Genomic DNA, 27,526 nt, shown 5'->3' with positions numbered 1-27,526 from the left:
ACCTGAAAAGACTAACAGCTTCTGAGATGTGTCACCTCGGTGAAGTCACCGTTTGTTTTGCATGTGATACTGAGCTGTCTTGGCTTTCACATCCCTCCTGAAATATGGTAAGCATCTCTTTATTTTGTTCCAGAAGACAGAAAACTCTTTGTGGGCATGCTCAATAAGCAGCAATCGGAAGACGATGTGCGCAGGCTATTCGAGGCGTTTGGCAACATTGAGGAGTGCACAATCCTTCGGGGACCCGATGGCAACAGCAAAGGTAAGGGATGGCTTCTGTTGAGCTAGACCCCAGTCTTCCTGTGTATATCACTTTCTGGTGTGACAAAAGTATCACATAGCCCCCAGAACAGCATCTCTTACTTTAGGAGGGGTCACATTTTTGCTCTGCTGGTCACTCTCTGCTTGCGCATGAGAGGAAAAAGCTGATTGCATTTTAAAACACACGTCTCCAATGGGCTATGTCTCACCGACACCTGTTACTGCTTGGGCAGAGCCTCCTCTCTGAACAGGGCCTTTACATTCACTCAAGATGTGCTCTCCTCGCCCCACTGAACAGGACAATTCTTTCTTTGAAAAAAGCCAAGATTGGTACTTCACACCTTGACTCACTGGCTCCATCATCAACTCTGATTATCTCTCACCCACCAGCCCCAGGTCTTTCCCTTCTTCACCTGATTTCTGCATGGAGTCCCAGCAGCCAGTGATCACAGCTGCAAGGGTACAGGTGCCAGTTTAAATATCATACTCATTACACATTTACTGTTTGAAACACGCAAATGCTTCATTGCAAAACTGGGTGTCTTTCCCCCTTCTGCCACTTTTTGTTACCTGAATAGCACAAAAGATCTTCTGCTACCGCCCAGGCATGAGAATGACGCTTCTCTCTTGTGCAGGAAGGTCATTTTTTCTCCCTCAGTCTCTAGACAAAGTAACTTCAGTCTGAATAGGAAACCCTCTCCTCTTGGCAGTATAATGTGTCCTTTAAATATTAATCTGCATATAATATAGCATAAACTGTGTTGGCATGTGCAACACCAGAGAAGAGGCCAGTCCTGCTGACACAGTTCTTATCTCACTGGATATTTTGACAAGTGACAACATCAACCAGCGCATTTTTGCAACGGGGAGGCAAAAAATCTAAATCACAGTGATGCACTGGAGAAAAATATTGCTATTCCATAAAATCACTGGTGGCCAAAAAAAATACTTCACACCAGCCTCATAGCTGTTCAATACACATCAGCACAACTCAGCCTTCCTGATATAAATGGCTGAAAAAAGGCTGTGGGCACCTTTCTTCAATTGTGCAGTTACTTTATTTCCATAACACCCAAAGACAGGGGCTGCCCCACAGGGAAGCAGTAGGCTAGGATGTCCTAGAGGAGCTGCAATCATCATAACAGCAGACAGTTAAGCACATCATTCACTGAACAAATCAGCAAATTGGGGAAAAGCAAAAAAAAAATGTCTGTCTGCTTCCACCTGGAATGAAATCTAATGACAAAGGAGTTAAATAGAGTAATAATAAAGGCAATAAAGTCTGAGTTCTGTAAGAAGCAAATTCCAGAGGAGATCCAACCCACAGACCTGTCTTCATACTTGCTCTATCTCTTTTTTTTTTTCGTTCTAAAACGATTTCATTATGAGACAGAGTCTGAGTGGCAGCTCCATATTGCTAACCAGTTTAATTATTAGCGCTAGCAGGCTGCAGTCTCAGGCTGACGTTTCACTGAGTTGTTCAGGATCAATACTGAGCCTTGACAGAGTTAATATTACCAGCTTCCATTTGCTGGTGCTATTTACTGAGAATGTGAAGCTCCTAATTTACACACACACGGTTTCGTGCATGCACACACGCACACAGAGCAGTCAATCCAATGGAAAACTTAAGGCTAGTGCCCTTATCTTAGGAGACAGTCAGGCAAGCCACAACTCCCACAAAGTTATTGCCAGTCTGTAATGGTTTCCATCTGCTAGAAACCCATATGTGACACACATTGCTTGTGAGCTACTTATTTTGGATAAAACTCATAAGGCTTAAATTCTATGTAAGTTGAGATTTAAGCAGATTGTCTAAATTCCAGATAGCAGTCAGATCCCATACACTTAAATCCTACCCAGCCCACCAGGTATACCTGTGGTGAGCCTCTATACCCTTCCGGTAGCTCAGTGCAAGCACTGCTCTCAGAAGCTGGGTTGCAGCTTCCCAGTTTTATCCCATCACAGTCCAGTCATAGCCAAAAAGCTGCCTGAGACTTTTCTGAAGCCGTGGTTGCTCTTCTGAGCCACGGAGCATAGCCTTCAGGGTCTGCAAAAATACCTCCTGCATGAGTCACAGCACTAGGAACAGTGGCTGGAGCACATAATCAAGTGGCAGAAGAGCTGGGACTGAGGAATGTCTCAGCCTGAATGGGAATGCAGCACCAGGCTTTCCTGGGAGAGGATGGAGTGATTCTGCATCCCTCCAGGTAAAGCTCACCAGTGCTCAACCAGGAGTGTAGGAGTTCTCAGGTGAGGGAGCTGAAGTGGATCCAGAAGGACCCACAGAGTCTTCATTGCTGCTGCTCTCTGTGCAGCTATTCTTTTTCCCTTTTTTATTTTTTTCCCATTCAGCAGTCTGCCTCAATAACTCAGAAAGTAAAAATTTCCAACAGCATCCTCTGCAAGAGGGCCCTTACCACGCTCTGCAATTTTAATCCTAGGGCCTCATTCTGCAATCTCCTCCAAGCTGACAAAACAGTCAGGGCAGCCCTTCCAGCTCCAGTCTGGAAGAAAAGGAACAAGAAAAACTTAAGCACACGTATCACCCTGTTACTCAGCAGAGTTTATATCTCAGTGTGTATCAAAATCCCTTCACGCTCCAGAGTTTCTCCTGTTGAAATTGTTCTGAGAAGAGTGACATGACTCATGTCCTTGGCTCATCAGCTCCTAGAGGCAGTTCTGGAGACAATGGGAAGGGAGATTATGTGCACTTTTGGTGTTGTGTACAGAAGCCATCCCATTGAATGCACAAACAAAAAGGACAAAATGTTGGGATCTCTACTATTGCCTTGCCATGTACACCAGCAAAAGCTGAGTTTTCACTTGTCCTGCTACCTCAAAACCTACAGGAAGCAGTTAATAAGAAGCAGTAGGAGGGATCCCATTAGCATCCTGGGCATTAAACGAGATAAATGCCTGCTATTCCCTCCATTCCCACCTTTATCCAGCTCCACTGATCCATCAGGATCCTCAGCACAGGGGTGAATTTCACCTGAAAAGAGTGAAGCCTTTAACATGACAACAACGCTGCAGCCAAAAATCCTACTCTAAATGAAATTGGTGACTGGAACTGGAAAGCTTTTGTATATTTGCTAATCAGCATCTTCTTTTTAGAGGCAGAAAGTACAAAAGAATCTCTGCAAATAATTAAACACCCTAATTCTGGATTATCGCTGATTAATGAAGAGGAAGACGTGGTATCTCAGGAGCCTGGGAATGCTGGGCTGGGATTATGTCATAATTGATCCCTGTTGTTTCCAGCCGAAGTTTATCTAGCTCATTTTCTTGTGATTGTCTCCTCTCAGCTCCTTATAAATTAGATCCAACTATTAGCAATAACCATTGGGCCTTTCCTGAAATACATCCTGAGCAGAGTGCTGAGAGGGCGATGCAAAATGAACAGCTCTTAAGTGTAAGATATTTTTTATATGTATATTATTTTTAGAAGGGGGTATCACGCCTTTCTTCAATCGCACTTCTATCAGCCTGCAGTGATGCTTGCAGGGACCTTTGGGGTTCGTTCTTCTAGTTTGCGAGTTGTATTGCTCCATTTTTCACCCTTCACTGTAGGGATCCAGAAGGGTGTGAAGACCTTCTAAAGATGCTGTAAAGGGGCTGAAGAAGAGCCACCCCACTGTCAGGACTGGCATCCCCAGAGCTGCGACGTGCACTCCTTCAGGGAAACTGAGAGGGCCTTGCAAATTGATTAAAAGCTCAAAAGTCTTTGGTAGTAATAGAAGGGGATGGAAGCCAAAACTTCTCAGATCTCTCCAAATCTGTTCCAAAAACCGCCTTAGCATATGGAAATTATCCTTCCTCTCTCTGAGTCAGTTTGCTTGTAGCTGGGAGTGTTGGCAATACTTTCGCCCACCCTAGAAGTACATGCAACCCTTTGAAGTGTTGATCAGTTTTGCACCCCAGCACATACCCATAAATGCACCTTTCTGCCCTAAAACCTTACGTAAGAGTTCGGTGTGAGATTCCCCACACAGCAATACAGGCCAGAGTAACACTGCCCACATTTCTCTAATGTCCAGAAGAGAACACCCACGCAAGCACTGACTTTGCAGCTATGAAAAACTAAGATTCAAGTTTTAGTGGTAGCAGATGATAATCAACACATGGGTACCTCTCCCACCCCTGCTACTTCACCAGAAGGTGTCTCATGCTTTGCCAAAGTGGCTTGGAGCCAAGACAAGCTCTGGGCAGTCTGTCATGGAGCTCTACGAGGCAGTGATATGAAAAGGTATCTCGTGGATTTGGAGTAACTTGAATGTCTTCTGTACAATTGTTGTGTGGTTGCTTTTATCAAGTATGCGTAGCTTTCCAACAACTTACACTTGCTTCCATACCGTTTCTCATAACCACAGAGGGAGGAACACTCAGCATTAAGTCTAATACAATTACAAGAAACAGATGTTCCACCCAATAAATTGTAAAATTTGTGCAAGATTCTGCCAAGGAAAGCTGTGGAGGTCAAAACATGGGTAGATTCAAGATGTACTTGCTAAGTTTTTGTCTGTCAGTGCTTATTACAAGCAGTGTGGGAATTCTGGAAGCAGCTTAGCCTTAAGAGGTCCTCAGTCTGCTGATGACTGGACTCTGGAAAGGACCAGGACACGTTTTTTTTCTTATATTTTTTTCAAAACCATATTTATTGGCCAGTTCTGAGGACAGGATACTAAACTAGATAGACTTTCATGGTATCCATGCAAACTTTCTTACGCTCTTCTTTTTCCTCTTCCAGGGTGTGCATTTGTGAAATACTCTTCACATGCAGAGGCCCAAGCTGCCATCAATGCCTTGCATGGCAGCCAGACAATGCCGGTGAGTAGCTAGCTCTGTAACATGGGCAAGTGAGGATTGGGCCAGCTCTGGCTGCCCTGTGGCCTGATTGAGGGGGAGAAATGATTTATCTATGCTCTGAAACTCATCATCCAGGAAGGCCCAGAGCCTTGGGTGTGCTTAACTCATCAGTGAAAAGGCTGGGATGACACTGTCATTCCTCACAGGCACAGAACCCCAATGGGTGCTGTGTTTTGTCACCAGCAGTTTTGATGCCCTGAAAAAAAGACGTATGGCTCACACATGCCAAAAACTTTGGGTCAGACTCGCCATTAGCACAACCTTTCAAGTTTCAGAGGGATAAATCAAGTAGAAACTTGTGTCTAGGGGTTTCTTCATTTTCTCTTCTCAAAGAATCCCTGCCCCTAGGCAAAGGATAAGGAACTTTTTGCCAGCATTCAGCAGAGGGAAGCATGTTCATGTAGTGGTAGCAGGAGCTAGAGACAAATCACACAGTGATGGGCACCTTTCACTGTTACTGCAAAACCACCAACCTAGGCATAAGTGTGGTCCCCTATATCTGCCCTTTGAAAGTGTGTCAGACCAATTACTGGATCTTCCAGGAAACATCTGAGGGATCATTTCACTGGCAAAAATTTCTACTCATATGGGGTTTCAAGACTGATTGTTCAAGAAAACAGAAATGGGGCTGTATTTTCTATGCAGATAGATATTTGTACACCATCATGAGACAGAGAAGAATGTAAGGCATTCCACTGTCAGTAGAAGAAGAAGATCTGATACAACTTGTTTTGGTTTATTATAATAGTGTATTATTTTTATTACTAATTATTCACAGTGTAAATCATGGAAGGCTAAGAAGCATGCTGACAACTTGGAAAGGATACAAGAAAGCTCAATTAAAAATATTTGAGAGTGTAAAATCTCCCTTTCAGTAAGAGACTCTAATGTAAATTCATGAATTTATCCAAATAAGTTTAAAGTGGGCCCGACAGATTTTCTCTAGATCTTTGCAGGGATGAAAATGGAAAATTCTTTACAAGCAAAACGGTTTCTAAATCTAGCAAACCATCAAGATCTCCTTTTTTGGAACCGCATCTTAGACAAATCAGTTTAAAATGGTATATGTTTACCCGTGACGCTACCCAAAAAAAGTCTCCTCAGAGATGGGGTCTCCATTTTTTTAAGTACTTAAATACTTTCAAGAGTCTCTTCCTAAAAAGCTCCTTCTGATAAAACCAGATGTTGGGCTTGATGCTGACATCCTATACTGATATATTATGAACGTCTTTCCTGAGACAGGTTAAAGAGATACTTCTAATGACCTTCTTTCAAACTTTGACCCAAAACGATAGTGTCTATAAGCTGACATCAGGAATTTCAATTCAATAGGGATTGTGGTACCACAGAAAGGTTTAATAAAAAGTCAGTGCTCATCCCAAAAATCCTGCAAACTCCTGTGACAAAGGTGAGAGGAAGACATGAGAGAACAGAAAAAACCCAAGGAGAGTTGAAGATTTTTTCTAGATCTAGTATACCCAAAATATCACCATTCTTCCCCAACCCCTTCCCTTCCTACTTTCAGAACCCCGTGGATAACAAAAACGTACTCATCTCACAACCACCTGGAAAAAACTTGTGTCTCCATCCTGGCAGTACCACCTGAGCTTAGGATATAAAAAACACCCGAGAATTTGGCCATTTCATGGGTCAGTTTTGTGGGACCATTTGTCCTCTTGCCTTATCTGACTCAAACACTCATTAAGAAATATTCTTTAATAACCAGACATGGGCATCTGAAAAAGCACCACAATTTTACCTATACTAGATGCCCATCCCAGAGTCAGAATCAAGCTTCCACAGCTTCACAAGTTTCCATGGATTGGCTGAACCTCAGTACATACTCTTAGTTCACAGGAAAAGCAAGGATTAAATTAATTTCCTCCTCTTCAGTATGAGCTAAGTTCCATGGCATCCCCTTGTGTCTCCCATGAGGTGCAACCCTGCTACCACATCTTTGCAGACCCGTGAGGACCTGCAGAATGACCAACACTCAGTAAGGCAGGGAGCACAACAGGTTTTTCCCACAGTGGCTCAAAATTTCTAAGGCTCTTCAAATGAGATAGGCCAAATCCTGCCGGGATCTCTGTGCCCATTCTCGTTTTCATGGTACTTCAGGGTGTGCGGCGTCGTTCAGGACCTACTTGGATGTTCACAGGGAAATGCAGCCACCTCGTGGTGAGATGCAGGTGCAGCCCATCGTCCTTGGGAAGGAGGGGGGCATTGCTGCCATCTTCCTTCGGCCCCCTTCCACTCCTCTCGCCGCTAGGACTGGCCTCATTTGTCCGGTTGCAGTGCCAACTCTACATTGTTCCTGTGGTTCAGCCAATTTCAGCATCTCTTGGTTTGTCCTCTTGTACCACCAACAGGGTATCCATCACCATTCTCATCAGGTCTCAAGCCGTTCGTTACTGCGGCAGACTCCTGTTTCTCCACAGCTGTCAGGATTATTGCTCTACTGTGACTTCCTGTTCACACAACATATGTTGCCTAATAGTTCCAATAGGAAACTTTCTTTTATGAAAGTTCTCTTCTTTCTTATTTTTTTTTTAATTAACCTTACCTTGGACAAGTGCCTGACCAGCCATTACAAGCCCATTTCTCTGTGCAAGGCACTTGTTTCTCCTAAGGGTCCACCAAGCCTAAAGCTTTCCAATTTTTACACAATCCATTTCCTTTAGAAATAAGCTACTCAAAATCCCCTATTTTGAGCAGGCACAAAGTTCCTTCTATACCTACCTGTCAAGAGAGCTTCCTTTTCGTCTTTTTAGATCATATTTTCTACCAGATCATCAGCTTTATGAGAGTGTTTTACTGGATCTCTATATCATCTTTTATAAGATATTGTAATTTTTATGTACTTTTGCTTGTATTCATAATATATTTATAACAATTATATGTCCTGTACTTTTAGCTTTGATTACTCCATCCCCTCCTGTCTCCGTTTCCCATCCATATGGGGATGCAAACAGGTCTCCTTGTATCATTCTCTTCCCTTCCTCATCCAAGCCTTGTCCCTAACAGCCTTATCCACCAACACAAATTCAGCTGCTATTGCTGTAGTGACAGCTTGCAGATCTAACTTATCTGCTTCAGGACTGACTCCTGTCCAAACCAAAATCTTGGTCTGTCTTTCCAGCATCTTCTGGTGGATGTTTAGGTGTCAGAACAAGCTCAAGATGTATAAAACAGAGCTCTTGAACTTTTCTACCCAAAACCTGTCTTTTCTCTCCTCCACCTCCATTCTCAATCACTGTGGACAATATTATCATCTTACCTACCAGTCATGCTCCTTCATAGGCATCATCTTCACCTTGGTTTTCTCCTTCTCCCCATGTCTTCATATCTGGGCAACAGCCAAATGTCGAAGAGTCGTTCTGCAGAACACATCCTACAAATCTAAGACATGGCCTTGTCCAACCACCCACACAGAACAAACTCTTCTCCACAATTCATAGAACTATCATAGAATGGTTTGGGTTGAAAGGGACCTTAAAGATCATCTACATGTCCACTAGCATGAGTAGAGACACTTTGAACTGGACCAGGCTGCTCAAGGCCTTGTCCAGCCTGGCCTTGGTCACTGCCAGGGACGGAGCATCTGCAGCTTCTCTGGGCCACCTGTTCCACTGCCTCACCACCCTCACAGTAAAAAATTTTTTCCTAATAGCTGACCTAAGCCTGCCCTTTTTCAGTCTGAAGCCATTCACCCTTGTGCTGTCACTACAGACCTTTGTCAAAAGCCCCTCTTCAGGCCCTTTACACACTCAAAGTTGCTATAAGGTCTCCCTGGAGCCTTCTCTTCTCCATCCTGAACACCAACTCTCTCAGCCTGTCTTCACAGGAGAGGTGTTTCAGTCCTCTGAGCATCTTTGTGATCTCTGGATTCAATCCAAGAGGTCCCTGTCCTTCTTATGTTTAGGGCCCCAAAAACTGGATGCAGGACTGCAGGAGGGGTCTCACGAGAGTGGAGTAGAGGGGCAGAATCATGCACACTTAAGTCACAGGAGCCATTATTCTACCCAGAAACTACACAGGGTTAAGAAATAGAGTATTGTTGCACCCTTTTCACCATCTCACCCACTGTGGCAGCTCAAAATTTCTTTGATTATGAATTCATTCCTGGAAGGGGTAGAATGGTACTGTTACTGTATACATTTCCTGCACAGGGGTGAGAAGAAGGGAAGAGTGTGATTTGTTTGACTTATGTTTAATAGTCTGAAAGCTTGTGATTTATTCTAAATATCTTCTAAGATTCCTGCAGAAAGGAGAGAAACACATTTCCAGAGATTTGTGCATTCTTCCCTTTTTTCTGCGCTGAGATGGGCAATATCACCTTCTGGGCATGCCTGTCCCTTTATACTGGATAATTCAATAACAGACTTAAATACCCAAGGTGGGACTCATCTAACCTAATATGAGACATCCAGAAGTTAAGAAACTTATGTCAGAGGTTGTCATCTAAGTTTGTCGTCTAAGTTTCTATTATAATCAATAGAGGGAAATAGATACCTCTGGAGAAATTTTATTTTACAGAAATAGATTTTGAAACCTGTCAAACTAATAAGCAAGCCCAAATAGAAGTGTGCTTTTTAGCTAATTTCAGGCATCAGTTTATTATGGTCCTCCAGCTCCAAAATAGTGATTCTTCATCCAGAGTGCAACTTAGAGTGAAAAAAGGACCAGTACTGCTTAAAAACTAAAGCTAAAACCAGTGCAGCTTAGAGTGAATACTTAACTTTACATGCAATACAGGGAGATCTGAAAAATGTCCTGGATGTTTGTTGCCCAGATAAAGCAATTTGGGATTCAGAAACCAGCCATCCTGCAGCACAGTCCCCTGACTCCTGTTCCATTAGATGTGCTGTGAACTTGCATAACACACGAATTGTCAGCACTATGTTAATTCTATATCTTTCTTTAATTAATGATGTTTAAGGCCATTAGGACCTCCAGACTTCTGTAAGGTGGTTTCCCCCACCACACAGGCCAAATCCTGTCTTCTTTTTACTATTGAAGCCTGCAGCAGCTTGGGCAAAACACTGTATTTCTTCTGCATCCAGGCAATAGCATCCCAAGTCTATGTACAGCTGGCTGAACATCTTCCATGAAAACTATTTTTCAGATGGAATCCTTGGTTTTGTGAAAAGGGAAAATGTGAGACTTGGATACAAGAACTGAGCAGACATCTGCCTTTCAGAGAAAGATTCAGCTTAGTCAAACTTTGTAGAAACAGAAGTGTTGCAATGCACAACTTTGTTAACTTGGGGGCTTTCATTTCAATATTTTTCTGCGCAGCTCTTATCAACACAAATGACAAAAACAACTTCAAATCTCTGTTTAGGAACCACCTACATTAAATTATGCAATTATTGCTCAGTTTTGTTAGATGACATATGGATTAGCTCTCTAGTTTTGTATTTTACACTTTTTATTAATCAAGAAAACATGAATGGCATAACACCTTGAATGAGGTTGATTTTGAGCCTCTGCCTATCATGTTTCCTGGAAGTCCACCCATAGCACAAAAATTCCCAGCCAAACATAGGTGAAAGAATTGCTTTCTTTCCTTAGACAATGTAGAATCTATCCCCTCATAGGGTAAGAGATTTTTTTTGCCATTATTAAGATAAAGGAATTTGTCACCTATTTGGCTTATCAAGTAAGAGTGACGTTATTATGAGATTATCACTGCCCCAAGAATCATAGAATCACAGAATGGTTTGGGTAGGAAGAGACCCTAAAGATCATCTAGTTCCACCACTCTGGCATGGGCAGAGATGCCTGGCACTAAACCAGGACTTACAAGTGTCTTCGTCCTGTGCAGTGGCCTCTTTCAAACTAATGGCAAATGGGGGTTCTCATCTTCCGTCTGGCACCCCACCAAGGAAACCACCCCAAGCTCACACTAATCATGGCTGCTGTTACTGCTGTGCATTCCCGTGGTGCAGCTACGACTTTGCAAAGCTCTGTGAAGTTGCCTTCAGACACAGCCCCACTGTGGAAACTGGCTGAGCAGCTGTGCTCACCCCCCACCAACACAGCAGAGGAATATTTAGGTGAATTAGGAGTGGAGGGGAAAGCAGCACAGAGTCTGCAGAAGTCTCCAGCTCTGAGCAGGTGGAGAAAAGGAGGAAAATGGGCCTTTGTGGGCACAATGAAGCTGCAGTCTGGGTGCTGTGCTCACAGACTGGTGGGGAAACTGATTGTGCAGGAGCAGGCTGCACCAAACCGCTGACTTGGCAGGAAGTCCCTGGGAGGAGCAGCCTGGTGGCTCCGGTGAGTGGGGGGCCACAACGCTGTAGATCAGCTGAGGTATTTTTAACAATTATTTTGATATAAACAGCTCTGAACTTGAGGAGCTCCATGTAAATGGGAAGCAGTGGGGCTTGTAATTAGATTTGTGTACACTTTCATAAATTGCTGGAAAACATCAAAGCCGTGATAGAAGGCTGTGGTGCACTTTATTTCCTTCTTCTGTTCTTCTGTTAATTGAATGGTTGATGTGTGGATAGGAAGTGTTGGCTTCGCAGAGTACTATTTACAGACCCGCTGACAGCTGCACTGTGAAAATTAACAGGAACTGAGCAGCATCTGTCACAGCTCTTCCCATGAGGGACTTGCTTCAAATTAGATCATTTCTTTCATAGGAGAAACTTTCCTCATCGCTCCTCCCTTCTTCACAAATACGCACACACATCCAGCTGCACACTCCCCTTCTCCCCTCAGGCTCATGGCAGCCTTTAGTGCTCAGAAGGGTTTGTCATTTCCACAAAGTTGGGGTAGTTAGGCTGCTGTTTAAAACTTGCAGCGCATTCCATTTCCAGCAAGATACATTCTTCAGGAAGACATCCAAATCTGTGAGCTGGGTGTGTGGAGCCACAGCTTCATGTTTGCAGGTCTCACATCAACTAGAACGTTCTTTTCACCCTCCTAGAAACTCTAGTAGACATGCTCTCAGACTACTACTCTTGGAAATGTGATTACTGTTGTTCCTAGAGGAAATTGCTGTGTGCTAAACACCATAAAAACCTCTGACAGGACAGTTCCTACACTCAGCAGTTTACTAACTACAGGCCGGGGTTAACCTGGCTGGATGAATTACTTCAAAGTGTCAGTCAAAGTATAAAACTTCAAGGTCACCTACACTTTCGTTACAGTTGATGGAGAGGGACTAGGACCTGAGAGAGACTGTCTCGAGTAGCTGAGGATTTAGAATTGGTGCCCAAAATAGCTGCAATTAGATCATGTGAATGTCTCTATAATAGACAACACACATGAGAGAAGCAAAAGAAGCAATACTACAATGTCTGGGAGTAAACTAGTCTTTTACATAATTAATCTATATGTTTAGCCTGTTCTTAGCCAAGTGACAGCAGTTCCTTTTCCTGGTTCCAGGAGAAAAGTAATAACCGGTGAACACTTGACAATCTAAATCTTAATATTTATTGACATCTGGAAAATACAGAATTAAGAACATCAAAACTGAAGCCTTCAGTTCACCACCTCACTTCCCAGAAATGTCTTCAAAATATCCTAGTTTTGAAGAGAACCATAGACAAACCCATAGTATAAACAGATAACAATTAACCAGACCACGATTCAGAGTATTAATTAACCAACAAAATTTACTCTCATTGAGATTCCAGCATGGGCTCAAGTCCTCAATTAATAAAAGCCATGTGAGAGACAGTAGAGAGTCATTGAGCCCCTCAGGCTGTCAGGGTAAATAGAATCACAGAATCATAGAAGCATCAAAGTTGGAAGAGATCTTTAAGTCCAACTATCAACCCAGCACCACCATTATAACTCCTAAACCACATTACCCAGTGCCAGACTCAGATGCCCCCTAAATACCTCCAGGGATGCTGACTCCACCAGAGCAACTTATTCCAATGCCTGACTACCCTAACAGTGATAGTTTTCTAATATTTAATCTGAATCTCCCCTGTCTCCGCTTAAGGCCATTTCCTCTGGTCTTCCACTGCAAGCATAGTAGAAAAGACCAGTCCCCACCCCTCTATAACCTCCTTTCAGGCAGTTGTAGAGGGCCACGAGGTCTCCCCTTGAGCCCCCTCTTCTTGAAACTAAAATAGGAAATGGAAAATGCATTAGACTTTTCTTTTACATGACCACAGAAACATAAAGAGATTTTCAAAGGTAATCCAGGCTGAAGGTCGATGACATTCCAGCATCTAAGTGTCCGTCATGATTCATACCTGATTTTGCCTGAAAGTTAATTGCCCAAAGTCACAAAGTCTAGGGCAGAGATCTTTAAGTCCAACTATCAACCCAGCACCACCATTATAACTCCTAAACCACATTACCCAGTGCCAGACTCAGATGCCCCCTAAATACCTCCAGGGATGCTGACTCCACCAGAGCAACTTATTCCAATGCCTGACTACCCTAACAGTGATAGTTTTCTAATATTTAATCTGAATCTCCCCTGTCTCCGCTTAAGGCCATTTCCTCTGGTCTTCCACTGCAAGCATAGTAGAAAAGACCAGTCCCCACCCCTCTATAACCTCCTTTCAGGCAGTTGTAGAGGGCCACGAGGTCTCCCCTTGAGCCCCCTCTTCTTGAAACTAAAATAGGAAATGGAAAATGCATTAGACTTTTCTTTTACATGACCACAGAAACATAAAGAGATTTTCAAAGGTAATCCAGGCTGAAGGTCGATGACATTCCAGCATCTAAGTGTCCGTCATGATTCATACCTGATTTTGCCTGAAAGTTAATTGCCCAAAGTCACAAAGTCTAGGGCAGAGTGAGGTACCATCACAGCCAGTCCTCCTGTCCAGATTAATGCAGAAGGCTGAGGCCTGGTTTTACACTATTGGTGTTAGAGAAGTTGATGGATGAAACTGGAGATGTTGACTCTGACCCTTTTTTTCCCTCTTTTCTGTTGATCTTGCACTCCCTAAAGAACACACACTCCTTGCAATGCCTTTGTGTAACACAGAGGCTGGCTTGTTTAACTCAGGGCAAAGCATGGCACACCCATTCCTTCTATGAAAAAATAGTAATACCTTAGGAACCTGTTCATAACTCACCAGCAGCAGGCCTGGCCCGCTTTCCAGTAATGAATGATTTTTTGAATATGCTACTTAAACACCATCTATAAAGGTATGCTGTCCTTAAGGATGAAAAAAGCAGTGGATATGTAATACCTACATGTTAGTTTGCAGCCACTTCTACCACCGAAGTCCAGTGACTCTTGATAGCCCATCTTTGCTTTCCTTTGGGCAGTGGGCTCTGATGGAGGGGGAATAAACCTCATAGACCCCATCCCATCACCTCCATCAACACTGCTGATTCTACAAGCTTTGGGACAGCAGCTTCCCAGTGTTGCCATCATTTCCCTTTTTTCTTCCTATAAAAAATAAAATTGTAAGACTGTGTTACCTGCCTCTCCCATAGTTTCATAAATTAACTCATTATCATGTTTCTGGCTCCCAGAGTAGAAATCCAGGCAGCCTGACAGGGTGTGTGAATCATGCTGGCACCAAAGATAGCCTTCACTTCTCTGGTTACATCTCCAAAACCACACAGTCATCCCCCAGGACATTGACATGACTTGTGGGACATGACAGGCATCACTGGACATCTTCCCTGGGCTTCTCTGCTCCCTCTGACCCACAGCATTCACCGCCTCCAAATGGGACACAAGCAATAACTGCTTGTGAATGACACTACTTCATTCTAGAAAAAAAGATTTAATTGGCACCCACCCATCCCTTCATGGGTCCAGTGGGAGATGGACATTAAATCAGCAGGTGTGGAGGTGGCCATGGGAAAGCAGGAACAGGATCAGGCAACTGCTGAGAGTTGCCCTGATCTTGGTGATAACAGCAGCCCCTGCAATTCTTGCTCCACTCTGTCTACTCTGGGTGAGATTAGGACGTGTGGGGGCTAAAATAATTCATAAGCAATGACATTTCTGGGATAGCAGAGACATTGATAAGCCTCCAGCCTGGGAGACATAAAACAGTCCCTGCCTGCCAAGGGAGCTCTTGGCCTACTGGAGGTAGCTCCGCTGGGCATCACCACCTTCCTCTAATAAGGATTAAAGATGTCAGCATTGTCTTTACCTCTCTGCTTGATTTGGGGGTATATCTCTCTTCCTCCTTTTCTCTTCATGTATCTTTTGATCTAAGCTTCATTTATATCCATGGGAACTTCCTACATAGTTAAGTAGGCTCTGGATCAGCATTAAGTCACGCTGGATGCTTCTCATTTTTTCCCATTAATTCGCTCCTTCCCAGCCTTGCTCAGGTGTGTGGTCTGGATTGATAACACACATTCTTGTGAGGAAAACAGAAAGATCTTAGGAACTGATAGATTGCTATCCCTATCCAAAACATAGCATTAGGTGGTGCAGGAGTTGTTACCCAAATGGGTTTTCCAAAGCTCAAAATGAATCTTTAGAAGACAAAGATGTATTTAGATCAAAACAATGACTTTCAAATAAGACTCAATTGAAGCTCACACAAATTCATGAATGTAAAGCATCCTACCAGACACCAATGTCTCCAACTCAGATGTCCACTGGCAAGTGAAATCATGTAGAAGAACATGCTGAACTTGCCATCCCAAAATGTCCGTCTGGTTGGTGCTCACAGGAACAGTGTTTGTGAAGGTCACAGGTTTCAGTCTTAGTGGGGTGGAACGCAGCAAGGGCAGATCCTTCAACATAAACCAACTTCTTGTTTCACCAAAAGCCAGGAGAGCTTCACTGAATTTACACCATTTAACATCTTCACTTGACCATTTGTTTCTCTATATGAAAGCATGGGTGATACCTCCCTGAAAGCAGAATATTTTCTCAATTAACTATGGAATCGTAGAAAAGTTTGGGTTAGAAGCGAACTTTAAAGCTCATCTGGTCCAAGCCATGGCTGGACAGTGCTTGGGGATCTTCTGTTTAAATATGCTGCAGAAATTCAAATCTTTTACTATCTCAGTTGAGCAACATGGTTTACACCACAATAGCCTGGAGTCTTGCAGCATGACAGGGATCTGGGATGCACAGTCATGTGCAGGCTGTTGGCAACACAGTGCCACGGAAATGTTCTGTGTCACATGAACAGCTGAAATGTATCTGCCCAGCTTCCCAGCCCTTCCTCAACATCTCTTTTTTTTCCCCAGTCATCGGAGGCTGTTCATGTCCTCATCCTGACCTGCCAAAGAGGTGTGGAGCTCTTGTGAGCAGAGTCCTGAAGCATCAGGAGCTCCATTCCTGGTTGAAATGCTACTGCACTTTGACAACAGTCAATTCACTTTATGACTCTGGAATAATTCCACTTCTCTTATTTTCATCCTTGCGTGTTTAACTGAATGGAAAGATCATTCATGGGGCTCTATGCTGCAGCTACCAAGGACTTCCTGAATAGTAATAATATTTATTTTAAAAATTATGCTTTTTTTTTGGTGTAAGGATATATTCAGGGGAAGTATATTATTTAGTTAATATGGAGCTAAACATACCTAATCTTCCAAACTACTCTTATTGGAAAGGGGAAATTTACAACATTTTCTTTTGGATTCTGGATTTTAAGTTTTTCTTCAAATAGACAAAAGAAGAATTATTTATTTATTTCATAGTCCTAAATAGCAGGAAAGAATTTCGAGTCTGTTGGTACAACAATACCTTCCTGTTGTAACCGCTGGACTCTGCCTAGCAGGCTGCTGCGGCCTGAGAGCTCAGCGAGGGTTTCCTAGGGCCATGCCATTAATCACATCCCAGAGTCCATTTCGGACAGCCCTGTGATCTGGCTCTGGCAGCCAGCAGCGTTACAACGCAGTGGATGGCAAAGAAGGTAGAGAAGGGTCTCCCATGAAGGTTTGAGATGGCTTTAATCACACCTCATCCCCAAAATGTTCAGAGGCAGAGAGACAGCGTGGTCTGGGTGCGGGGTGGTTTGTCAGGGGCCCAGGGGCAATCCCTGGGCGGGGTTGGGGTACAGGAGCAAATAGGGAGAAACCGAGGCAGTGGCCAAGGCTAGGGAGGGAACAGGGGGAACGTACAGAATCAGGGGATTAACAGGCCGCCACGCCTTCCGTTTCATAACGCATTAAGGAAAGTGAATGATTTTGTGAGGACTTTTATCATTCATAGACTGAGCTGAAAAATGCAGAAGTGCTTGAAGAACTCGGCTTTTAAGTTTAGGTTTTTCAGATATCTGGATTTGATTCGAGAGGCCTACAAACACCGGGGTTATATATTGAGTTCTTCCTAATTAGAACTGGGTACACTGACACCAGGACTCAATGATTCTGTTGCCCTGTGGAAAGCAATAACTTTAGCTCTGAGAGATACCTGGTAAGTAGTGTATGGGCAAATAAAACCTAAATCAAGCTTCCACTCCAAATAAATTAACGGCTCTGGAGACCTGTGAAGGGAAGTACCTGCAGCAACTCTCTCTGCTTAGACATTGCATGAAGAATCTCCTCTACTGAGGGAGCAGTATTATCAAAGGGTCCATCACTACAGTCCTGGATGAATGCTTCCTTTCCCCTCTCCATCTCTGTCACTCTCAAGTGTGTCTAAACCAGCTCTCAGGACTATACAGTGGAAATAGCTCCTAGTGACTGCTGTCCTACTCATCTTTCAGATGAGACATGAAATTGAAGCCCTGAGTGCAGAAAAACAACATATTTCACAAGATGGGAGGGATGTTAGTCCTGGTCTTTTGGTCACCTTCCAGCCTGGGTAATTACATTTCTGCCTAGCTGAAATTCCCACTGCTCTACAGTTTAATTGGACAGTAGTTTCTTTTTTCCTTGACTAAAATCCCAGGTTGGGGTCAAACCCCACTGTCTAATTCAGCAGCCCTCTTTTCAGTAGAGCTGCATAGGCATTTCCAAAAAAATCCAAATTTGTTTTCAGACTTAAGGGACATCATACCAAATGCCCTGAGATAACAGAGCCCAAAGCAAAGAAATCCTCCTTTGGCTTTTGGACCTTAACATCAAGGATCCTTGTGTGGAAATATTACCCTGATTGTCTTGCTGAAGGTCAACATCCTCCCAGCTCTGCTTTGTAGCCACAAAGGAAGTGCTAAGGCAAAATTTCTACCGCAAGCAAACCCATTTCTGTGGTGACACTTAGGAACACACCCATTGCCCAAAAACGAAGCATCCAGCAGCACCTACTCATTTAAGCATCTTCATGTTCATGGCTGACATTTTGGAAGGTATTTTATAGGACCTGAACATTCAGATCTCTTATACTCCAGAGCTTTAGTCACTGGAACTTTAATGCAACAAAGTTTTTAAAAATATTTTTGGCCCAGAACTTGTACCTGGCTCCATTTGAGCTAACAAAGATGTAAAAGTCCACCTATATGAGAGACCCTTGTGTTAAAGTACTTAAATGTATGTTTGCCTCCAGCAGGAGATTCACTAAGCTAAAAGTGAAACACAATTTAATGACTTTGTAAAATTAGGCCCAGATTAATCAGTTTTGAAGGAAAAAGGTATCTAATCATCTGTGGGGACTAGTAACCTACTGAATCAGAGCAGATTTATATGGCTGAAAGGAAAAGGAAATTCAGGCATATATTCTGCAAGGCTAGACCTTCACAGAACTTTTCCTAGGAATAATGTTCTATGGAGAAGCAATTGGACACCTGAGACAGTAAACGGGCAGGAAGCAGAACAGCTCCCCTGTAATCCAAACAGAAGCAGTTAGAGACCTGCTGAGCCACTTAGATGCTCACAAGTCTATGGGACCAGATGGGATCCACCCTAAAGTGAGGAGGGAGCTGGTGGGTGAGCTCGTGAAGACACTCTCCATCATTTATCATCAGTCCTGGCTCACTGGAGAGATCCCAGGTGACTGGAGGTGGCAATGTGACACGCATCCGTAAGAAGGGCTGAAAGAAGGGTCTAGAAAACCACAGGCCTCTCAGCCCGACCTCAGTCCCCAGCAAGATTATGGAACAGATCATCTTGAGTGAGGTCACATGGCACCTACAGGATGGCCAGCAGATCAGGCCCAGCCAGCATGGATTTAGGAGGGGCAGGTCCTTCCTGACCAACCTAATCTCCTTTTATGACCAGATGACCCATCTGGTGGATGTGGGGAAGGCTGTGGATGTGTCTGCCTGGACTTCAGCAAAGCCTTCAACACCATCTCCCAAAACTTTCTCATGGAAAAGCTTCAGCCCACGGCTTGGACAGGTGCACTCTCTTTTATTGGTTAAGAACTGTCTGGATGGCCAGGCCCAGAGCGTGGTGGTAAATGGTACCACATCCAGTTGGCAGCCAGTCCCTAGTGGTGTCCCCCAGAGATCTGTGTTGGCCCAGTCCTGTTTTATTGATGATCTGGATGAGGGGACTGAGTCCACCATCAGCAAATTTGCAGGTGTCTCCAAGTTGTGGGGGAGTGTTGAAAGGTAGGAGTGCTCTGTAGAGGGACCTGGATAGGCTGATGGGCTGAATCCAACAATAGATGGGATCCTGGGTCCTGCACTTTGGCCACAATATCCCCCTGGAGTGCTACAGGCTGGGGACAGAGTGGCTGGACAGCAGCCAGGCAGAAATGGACCTGAGGGTGCTGGTCTACAGCCGACTGAACATGAACCAGCAGTGTGCCCAGGTGGCCAAGAAGGCCAATGGCATCCTGGCCTGTACCAGGAACAGTGTGGCCAGCAGAACCAAGGAATTCATTCTTCCTCTGTACTTGGCACTGCTTAGGCCACACCTTGAGTACTGTGTCCAGTTCTGGGCCCCCCAGTTTAGGAAGGACATTGAGATGATGGATTGTGTCCAGAAAGGGCCAATGAAGCTGGTGAAGGGTAGCATAAGTCCTGTGAGGAATATCTGAGGGAGCAAGGGTTGTTTAGCCTGGAGGAGACTGAGGGGAAACCTCTACATCACTCTCTACAACAGCCTGACAGGACACTGTAGCCACATGAGGGTCAATTTCTACTCCCAGGCAATAGGATAAGAGGACACAGTCTCAAGGTGCTCCAGGAGAGGTTAAGGTTCGACATTAGGAGGAATTTCTTCACAGAAAGGGTGATTGGGCATTGGAATGGGCTGTCCAGGGAGGTGGTGGAGTCACAGTTCCTGAAAGTGTTTAAGAAAAGACTGGATGTGTGTGGTTGACACGGTGGTGTTTGGTCACAGTTTGGACTCAATGATCTCAAAGATCTTTTCCATCCTAGCTGATTCTGTGATTCTGTGAACTTTCCCTGATGCTGGGCAGTAATGTTTGGGCTCCTGAAAGGCTTTTACTTAATTTGTGTATACACTCCATTTCGAAGACTATATCGAATGGGAAACAGTTCCAACAACCAGGCAATAGATTTGTTTTCCTTTGCCTTTAAATGAAATATCAATGGATGGATATTTTATTTTTAGCTGAATATGAAATTTCACAAGCGACCTGTCAAGCTACTGTTTTCAAGAATGACTTTATTTCACACGTCAAGACAGGCTGGGAAATTAGTTTTTCCCACAGAGGACTCTGATTAGGGATTACAAAGTGAGTGTGGCACAGAGTGATTTTTCCTCCATCTTTTCCCTCACCCCGCCAGCCTAGAGAGTACCTGACTCTGCTGACTAAGGGGAGCAATTCATTACCATGTGTGGGAGGGGGATGGGAAGCAAGATAGTCATATTAAGTAGACTTGCTGGCCCAAGAGAGAATAGGGAAAGCATAATAATACTTAGCCCTTATCATTCTTTTCATCAGTAGATATCAAAGGACCTTGAAAAAGGAGGTTGATTTCATGGGAAAAGAGATAAATTCTGACTCCAAGCAGCCTATTGCAGAGGCACCAGAAGGAATACTCACTTTCATGATAGTCTCTTCTGCCTGTGGGTCTGCAGGGTAGAGAAATAAACAGGTCCTTTCCTCGGTAAAATGCAGAAGTACATCTCAAATTTTATTGACTTACCCAGTGTAACTCTCTTGGGGTTTGGCAAAATATGGGGTCCAGTCCAACAACCAGAGAGAGCAAGGAGATTATGTATTACTAGTAAATGACAGAGCAGACAGGACCTATTGCCTTTGTCAGCAGACAACAGCTGATTTACACCACAGTTTAACTCCTCACGGAAGCAATAAATAGCCCAGGTGAAGGGCTGCAGCATTTTTACCCTGTGGAAAATCTGGCCCATTCTGGAGCATTTCTGTTGTTTTCCAGTGGATTAGTAGAAGTCACTGGAGTAGAAAGTAGCCTTGTCCTGCTGTATATGAAAAGCAGTATCTGGCTCCACTGCTACAAGTCCTGCACTGGCTGATCTGATACAGTTTACTGCCTGATTTCCTTTGGGCCACATGAAAGAGCTGCACATGAGGAACCACATACTGAAAGCATCAATCCCAAGGTCAGTCTTCAAATTCAAGAGCAGTGCAGCATCTCTACTGGCTACACATCTTTAACCGCTTACATGCACATCTCATTGCAGGGCACTCCTAAAAAAAATCTCTTCTTTTTCTCTTTTTTCTTTGTAGTGTGTGTTCTAGCTTGCATCTATTTGCCCATGGCCTTTCTGCCCTGTGTATATGATAGCAATGTTCAAAGAGGCCTGAAGTCCTGCTGCGACAGGCAACCCAGAAAAACATCTCTTAGGAAGCAATATGAGATCCCGTTGGGTCAAACAGCTGCTGTGCAGTCACTATGACTCACATCAGAAGGCAAGAACACTCCAGGGGCAAGCACTTCATGTGGAAGTTACCCATGTTTTCATGATGCCATCTACAACAATAGCTTGGTTTTCAACAGTGTGAGGCATCAGCAACTGCCTGAGGCAATTCTCTGGCCCTGAGACTTCCAGGGCAAATAGAGATCAAAAGAAAAGGAGAAGGAAGAAGACACCAACTTACTTACACTTCTCTGTTGTGCTAACAAGAGCAGGTCACATCTTCAAAACCCATTTTGCAGAGATGAATATGTATCCACCTTACTCAGTTTCAAAATCCTCCGTCCTGCATTGTGTTCGTCATGATGCAGCCCCTGCTCTGCAAATCACAACAGCAGCTCTGAACAGCCTAATCTGCTGTGGACCAGTGCCTCCCTCCAATACAGCTGCAAATAGGTTTAAATCATTAGATTCAAGTTACCAAACAGTCTCTTGGATCAGGGTTAATTAAATGAGTGTTGAAATCTAATTAAGAACTGGTCCAGGTGATAATTAGCAGGAAATGTATGCATTAAAATATTCATTTGTCGATGAGCTGCAATTAAGAGTGTGATTTGGGGAAGGATCAATATCTGCATCATGTGATCTAACGAAAAATTAAAAGCCACCCAGCCTTCAACAGAAATGCAGGGGAATTTTGGCTACAGTTTTTTTTCTCTCCTCTCTTCCACTCCCCCTTCTGTTTTGGTTTTATAATAACTGCTGAAGATTGCTCTCCATCTTTGAATGGAGCATTCATCTCTGCATCCCTTTGTTTTCCTGAAGCACTTCTCTCAAACCCTTGCTCTTCACCACATTGTGTGAGCAGGTTATAGATTTATTAGAGAGAGACTAACAGGTCAAAAAGAAAGATTCTTTGCCGATGAAAATCACTTTCTCCTAGAACAGACTGCTAATCCAAGGGAACATCGCTCATTGTGTGGTGTTAGATTGTTGGGGTCTTTTTTTAGCAGGTTAATTCCTCAAGTCTTTATTCATAACTGAGGGTCTGAAGAGGCTATTGAATATGTATAGCTTAGACTTACATATATGTACATCTATAGCTGTGGTTTACTGCACTCTTTTCAATTTGTAGCAGAGCAATTCTGCTTTCACCAAGGCTATTTTTTCTAGTTACGTACGTAGGAGAGTATGTAAGCCGGTTAACAAAATTCTCCTTGTGCAATCCCAGGAAATTCCACCTCTGACAGGAAGATGAGGGTCCTGCAACAGTCCAGTTCCTCTGGCATGGAGCTGTTCTTCCTGTACTGCCACAGCCAGAGGCTGAGCTGGTGATTTCCTCACTGACAGTACTCCCACCAGTGAATACCAGTTTATCAAAACAGAAGCCATGGGAGCACAAGGATTTCGGCTGCCCCTTGTCAGTCTCCTGACAGCTCACCTGCCCATCTCCCCAGGCTGGGTGCAGCCCTGTTCCTGAGGCAGCTGTCCACTGCTGTCAGGGCTGCAGCCAGACTGTCCCTCCCCTACACCTCCTCTACCCCTGGGGAGGCCACCCTGTGGCGAATCAACCAATCCATGAAGTTTGGACTACCTTGGAGACAGACCAAAAAACACCAATGCCTTCCTTATTAAGTAGATTACTTCCTCCCATCTCTGCCTCCTATCAGAATACAAGGATTGCAGCTACTGGCCTTTCATCTGGTTTTGGGAAGGAGAGGGATTTCTTTCAATCCCAAAAGCACTACATTTTTCACAGATTTCTGGAGACAGCTCTGATGATCATCCATAGTTCTGCACTGGTGTTGACTGCAGACATAATCCTCATATTGTAAATCTTCCCTGGAAATGTGTGGGCTCTTTTGTGGTAGCCTCTATTTCCCACTGTTCATGGAGAGGAAGCTCAGGTCCATGCAGTACTATTTTGCTGCCTTAATTTAGCAGTGCTGAAGACATGCTGTTTCATGATGACGTATACACCCTGCCCAGCATACTGATTCCCATCTCCAAGGCTGGGCAGGAAGTTCTCAATGGACTTGGGGGTTTACAAGACACAGCATTGTGAAAAGGTGATCCAGTTCAGGGGTCTGGAATGCAGAGAGCTCACGCATTCCACCAAAACAAATTGGTCCGTAAATCCTACCACATTCCTCCAGCAAAGCCTCCTACATTTTGCTGGACTGTGCTCAGATCTTTGTCCTCTGATGAGGACAACATCCTCAGCCTGAAGGTTGAAAGAGCAAGGAGAAAAAGGCAACAACTTTTGCCGAGAAAACATAAATGACAGCCTAGAAGCTTGAATTTTGGAGGAAACTAGGAACCAGGCTGCTGGCATTCACCCTCCACAGTCCTTTATTTCCTGATGCTCTCACCCTCATGCAAGGGTCAAAATCAACAACCTGACAGGTTGCATGGAAAAAATAAGCACCTGGATCCTGTTCTACTAAATCTGTGTTAGATGCATGGATTGATGAGCTGGTGTGCATCAGGCTCATTCCCTGTGTGTCTCCTTTTGTCTCTTGTGCTGCAGGGAGCCTCTTCAAGCCTGGTGGTGAAATTTGCGGACACGGACAAGGAGCGTACAATGAGGCGCATGCAACAAATGGCAGGACAAATGGGCATGTTCAACCCCATGGCCATCCAGTTCGGAGCTTACGGCGCCTATGCACAGGCAGTAAGTATAGACACCGTCTCTCTGCATGTTCATGGGAGGGGGACTATCACCTAGAAATGCACAAAAACACATGAGAGTGGACAAAAAACCACAGCAGAAGAGGAAGCGGTGGCTTATCTGTTAAACTGGTTACATGATGGGAGTAAAAATTAGCCATGACATCCAGGGTAGACTCTGGGAATCTCTAAGAGGTCTCAAAAGTGCTGTAGCAGTAACTTGTGGTCATGTGTAGACCCATGAAAATGCTTCCTATGGGGCCTAAGCCATTGCTGTCAAATAAAAGCATAACTACCCTTTGAGGATTTGGAAAAAAACAAGCCTTCTCAGTTTATCCCAGTTCTCTGCCCCATGTCACCATTCCCCTGCTGCACCTTGCAATGCCATGGATACCTCTGGAGTGACTACAGGATAAAACAGCAGCTGTTGAGAGAAAAGCTTTTAGGTTCACAAAGCATGGTAGATAGCAATAAAATGTACACACAGACATATGCCCACACAGAGTCCTGCTGCCCCGGACAGTATGATTGAAGCACACTGGGAAAAAATCCTGTTGTGCTAACTTCAGGTATCCTGTGCACATACCAAACCTGGACCCTGAGAAAATGTGACTGTACAGGGACCTGGGCTCTTGATGATCCTCTGAAACTGATGCCTCTAGCATTACTTGTTTTCCCTGGGCTACAATTAACAAGGATCTGGAAGACAAGATCAGGCTCAGGTAACTTGGATTCTCTGCCAGATATTTCGGAGGAAGGTAGAGGTGATGTCTGCAGCAGGCAGGCACAATGCTGCCCAGTGACTTTGGCTGCCTTCTCTGGAGCAGATTTTCAGGCAGTGACAGTGTATATAGGTGCTTCATCTATTTGATGGTGAAACGTGGCCCTCTTGTATTCTGCACAGGATAGATTCGTGCACAGGACAGAAGTACTATTGAATACATGTTCCAGAGAAGTATCTTCCTGAATGGGAGACCCAAACTTTGCCTAGATATGCAGAGCCAGCTCAGGAATCACCCTCTGGTGTGAGAATGCTCCTTACAGTGCACTGACCACAAGGTTTTCTTTCTTCCCTGACTTTCTTTCTCACGTTGGCACCATGTATTTCCCATCACATCCCCATGTTCTTTTTTTAATTTGAAGGTCTGGAAATTTCTGTTGTTCTCTGATGGTCCTGTGTCTCACTGAACACTTGGTACAACCCAGCCTACTCCTTGTGTGAACCATGCAGAGTTGTGAGGATGTTCTGTAGAGCTCCACAGAAGTTCCTCCTCTCCTTCCAGCTGTACCCCTTGGTGCTATTCTGGAGTTTTTATTCTCTCTCCTCCAGGAAAATTCTATTTTCACTTCCATTTTGCTGTCTTCATTTTTATTCCTAGTCAAAGTCAGTCTCTGTCTCTTCTTTTGTCCTCTGCTTCCATCCTCATGTTATAGAAGAGCTGTTCCATCCTCAGCCCACCTGTGTTCAACATTCCCCCTGGCCAGGGAAGGCTACAGGAAGAGGAAAAGAGACAGTAAATCCCAAATGAGCCCAGGTCAGTGGCCAGCAGCCTCTCAGGGGGATGTAGCACACTTTCCCCCATGCACCAGAGGAATTAACAGGAGGCAACCCACAGACAGCTTGGAACAAACATTTGCTGAGATTGTCAGGCAGGAGAAGCAGCTTCTACAGACATTGTTACTCTACAGACATTGGTCAGGCAGCTGGAGAGATGGTAAAGACACCACTGTCCTGATGTTCTGGTCCAACAACTCTTCTTGCATTATTTTTAATCTAGAGTAACTGTTCTAATTTCCAGATAAGGTTTACACTGATATGAGAGGATGCAGTCTGCACCTTTACACCACCAATGTTTCCTCTGTTTCTCACCAGATAATACAGGTGCATTATGAGGATAGGTGAGGAATTAGGGCAGAAGGAAGAGTAAAAACAATTTCTGGTCTTCTTCCATCCACTTGAAACAAATGGATATTTTTCATGTTGATTTCTGTGAAAGCAGAATTGGACCCATACTCTTTTTCTATTTTTCTGATAAATATGCTAATAAGGGGGAAAGAATAAGTTTTAGATCTTGACCCATTGGATATGACAAGCTGGTGACACCAATTACCCTAGGGACTTCAGAGCTGTCTAAATGATGGGATCACATTTCTGTGTGGCGCCTGTACACCCAGAGCGTGTTCAGATGCTGTCTCTCAATCAGCCTCCCTATCTGCTCCATCTCACAGTCGCACATAAAAGGGAAGGAAGGGAGCGTCAAGGCTCTGTGACGTTCCCTCGGTCCTGATTAATCCACCTCGGACTGCTAGCTCTCAGATATCAGGGTGATTGGCACCTCACAAATGCCAGCAGGAGATGGAGGAATCGATAGGGGAGAGGGAAAGGGAGAGAGCAGTTTTATTCAGCCTGAAGTCGAAGAGCTAAGGCAAGTCAAGAGGAGGGAAGGTGAAATATCAGGGGCAAGACTGTCATGATGGGTGATGCCACTGCCACCAGCAACTCTTGTGACATTGGTTGAATTGTTTGACCCCCTGATCTTGTTTCCCCATGGACAAATAAACCTGATGATCAGATTTATTTATTTATTTTCTCTTCTCCCTCACGGACACAGCTCTGTCTTGTACTGTCTCTCCATGAGCTTTCTCAGAGTGGTATGGCAGTAACATAAGTGTAAGAACTGCCTCAGTGCTTAATAGTAATAGCACAAGCATGAGACATCAGGCTCTCTGATTCGTACTTGTAGCCTGTCCTCCCACCTATCCCCCCAGCAGTCCAAACCTGACTGATGTCTCTGCGTAAGAATTCCCAAGCAATCCCATGATAGTGGTTTTTCAACAGTCTGTAATGGTCTGTCCCCATGGGGGAGGTTGCTCAACACCCTGTCGCTGCAGTTTCTTGCTGAATTTCCCCCAGAGAAGTATCCTGCACATCACTGTGGCTGGATTAGCTTCCAAAAATGTCTCGATGTACCAAGGTGGCCAGTGCAGCAGAAATCTCCAGTGTGGCTGTTTGATAGAGTGGTGGCCAGCCATGGATTTGCCAACCCAGCAAAACCACTGAGGAGGCGAGTCCATCGAAATTTGACAGATAAGCTTTAGTGTTGCCATCAGGACAGATCTGGTCCAC

General features: G+C 44.3%; 1 protein-coding gene across 9 annotated transcripts in view; it reads left to right on the top strand.

Moving 5' to 3' along the window:
* Positions 1–27,526, top strand: part of CELF4 (CUGBP, Elav-like family member 4) — a 616,716-nt gene that overhangs the window by 508,942 nt on the left and 80,248 nt on the right. For 8 of the 9 annotated variants that reach the window (XR_001865975.1, XR_001865974.1, XM_017746620.1 and 5 more), the window contains exons 3-5: positions 134–262; positions 5,012–5,091; positions 24,260–24,403. Coding sequence is in view for 7 of the 9 variants with exons in the window: in XM_017746620.1 (XP_017602109.1) it covers positions 134–262; positions 5,012–5,091; positions 24,260–24,403 (353 nt within the window). In the remaining 2 variants the exon portion in view is untranslated. The remainder of the gene's footprint in view (positions 1–133; positions 263–5,011; positions 5,092–24,259; positions 24,404–27,526) is intronic. The other variant, XM_017746615.1, reaches the window with a different exon arrangement.

The sequence above is a fragment of the Corvus brachyrhynchos genome, unplaced genomic scaffold (genome assembly GCF_000691975.1).
Source record: "Corvus brachyrhynchos isolate BGI_N302 unplaced genomic scaffold, ASM69197v1 scaffold139, whole genome shotgun sequence".
Taxonomy (NCBI): Eukaryota; Metazoa; Chordata; class Aves; order Passeriformes; family Corvidae; genus Corvus; species Corvus brachyrhynchos.
The sequence above is the reverse complement of the archived record's forward strand: the minus strand, read 5'-3'. Positions and strand labels throughout refer to the sequence as shown.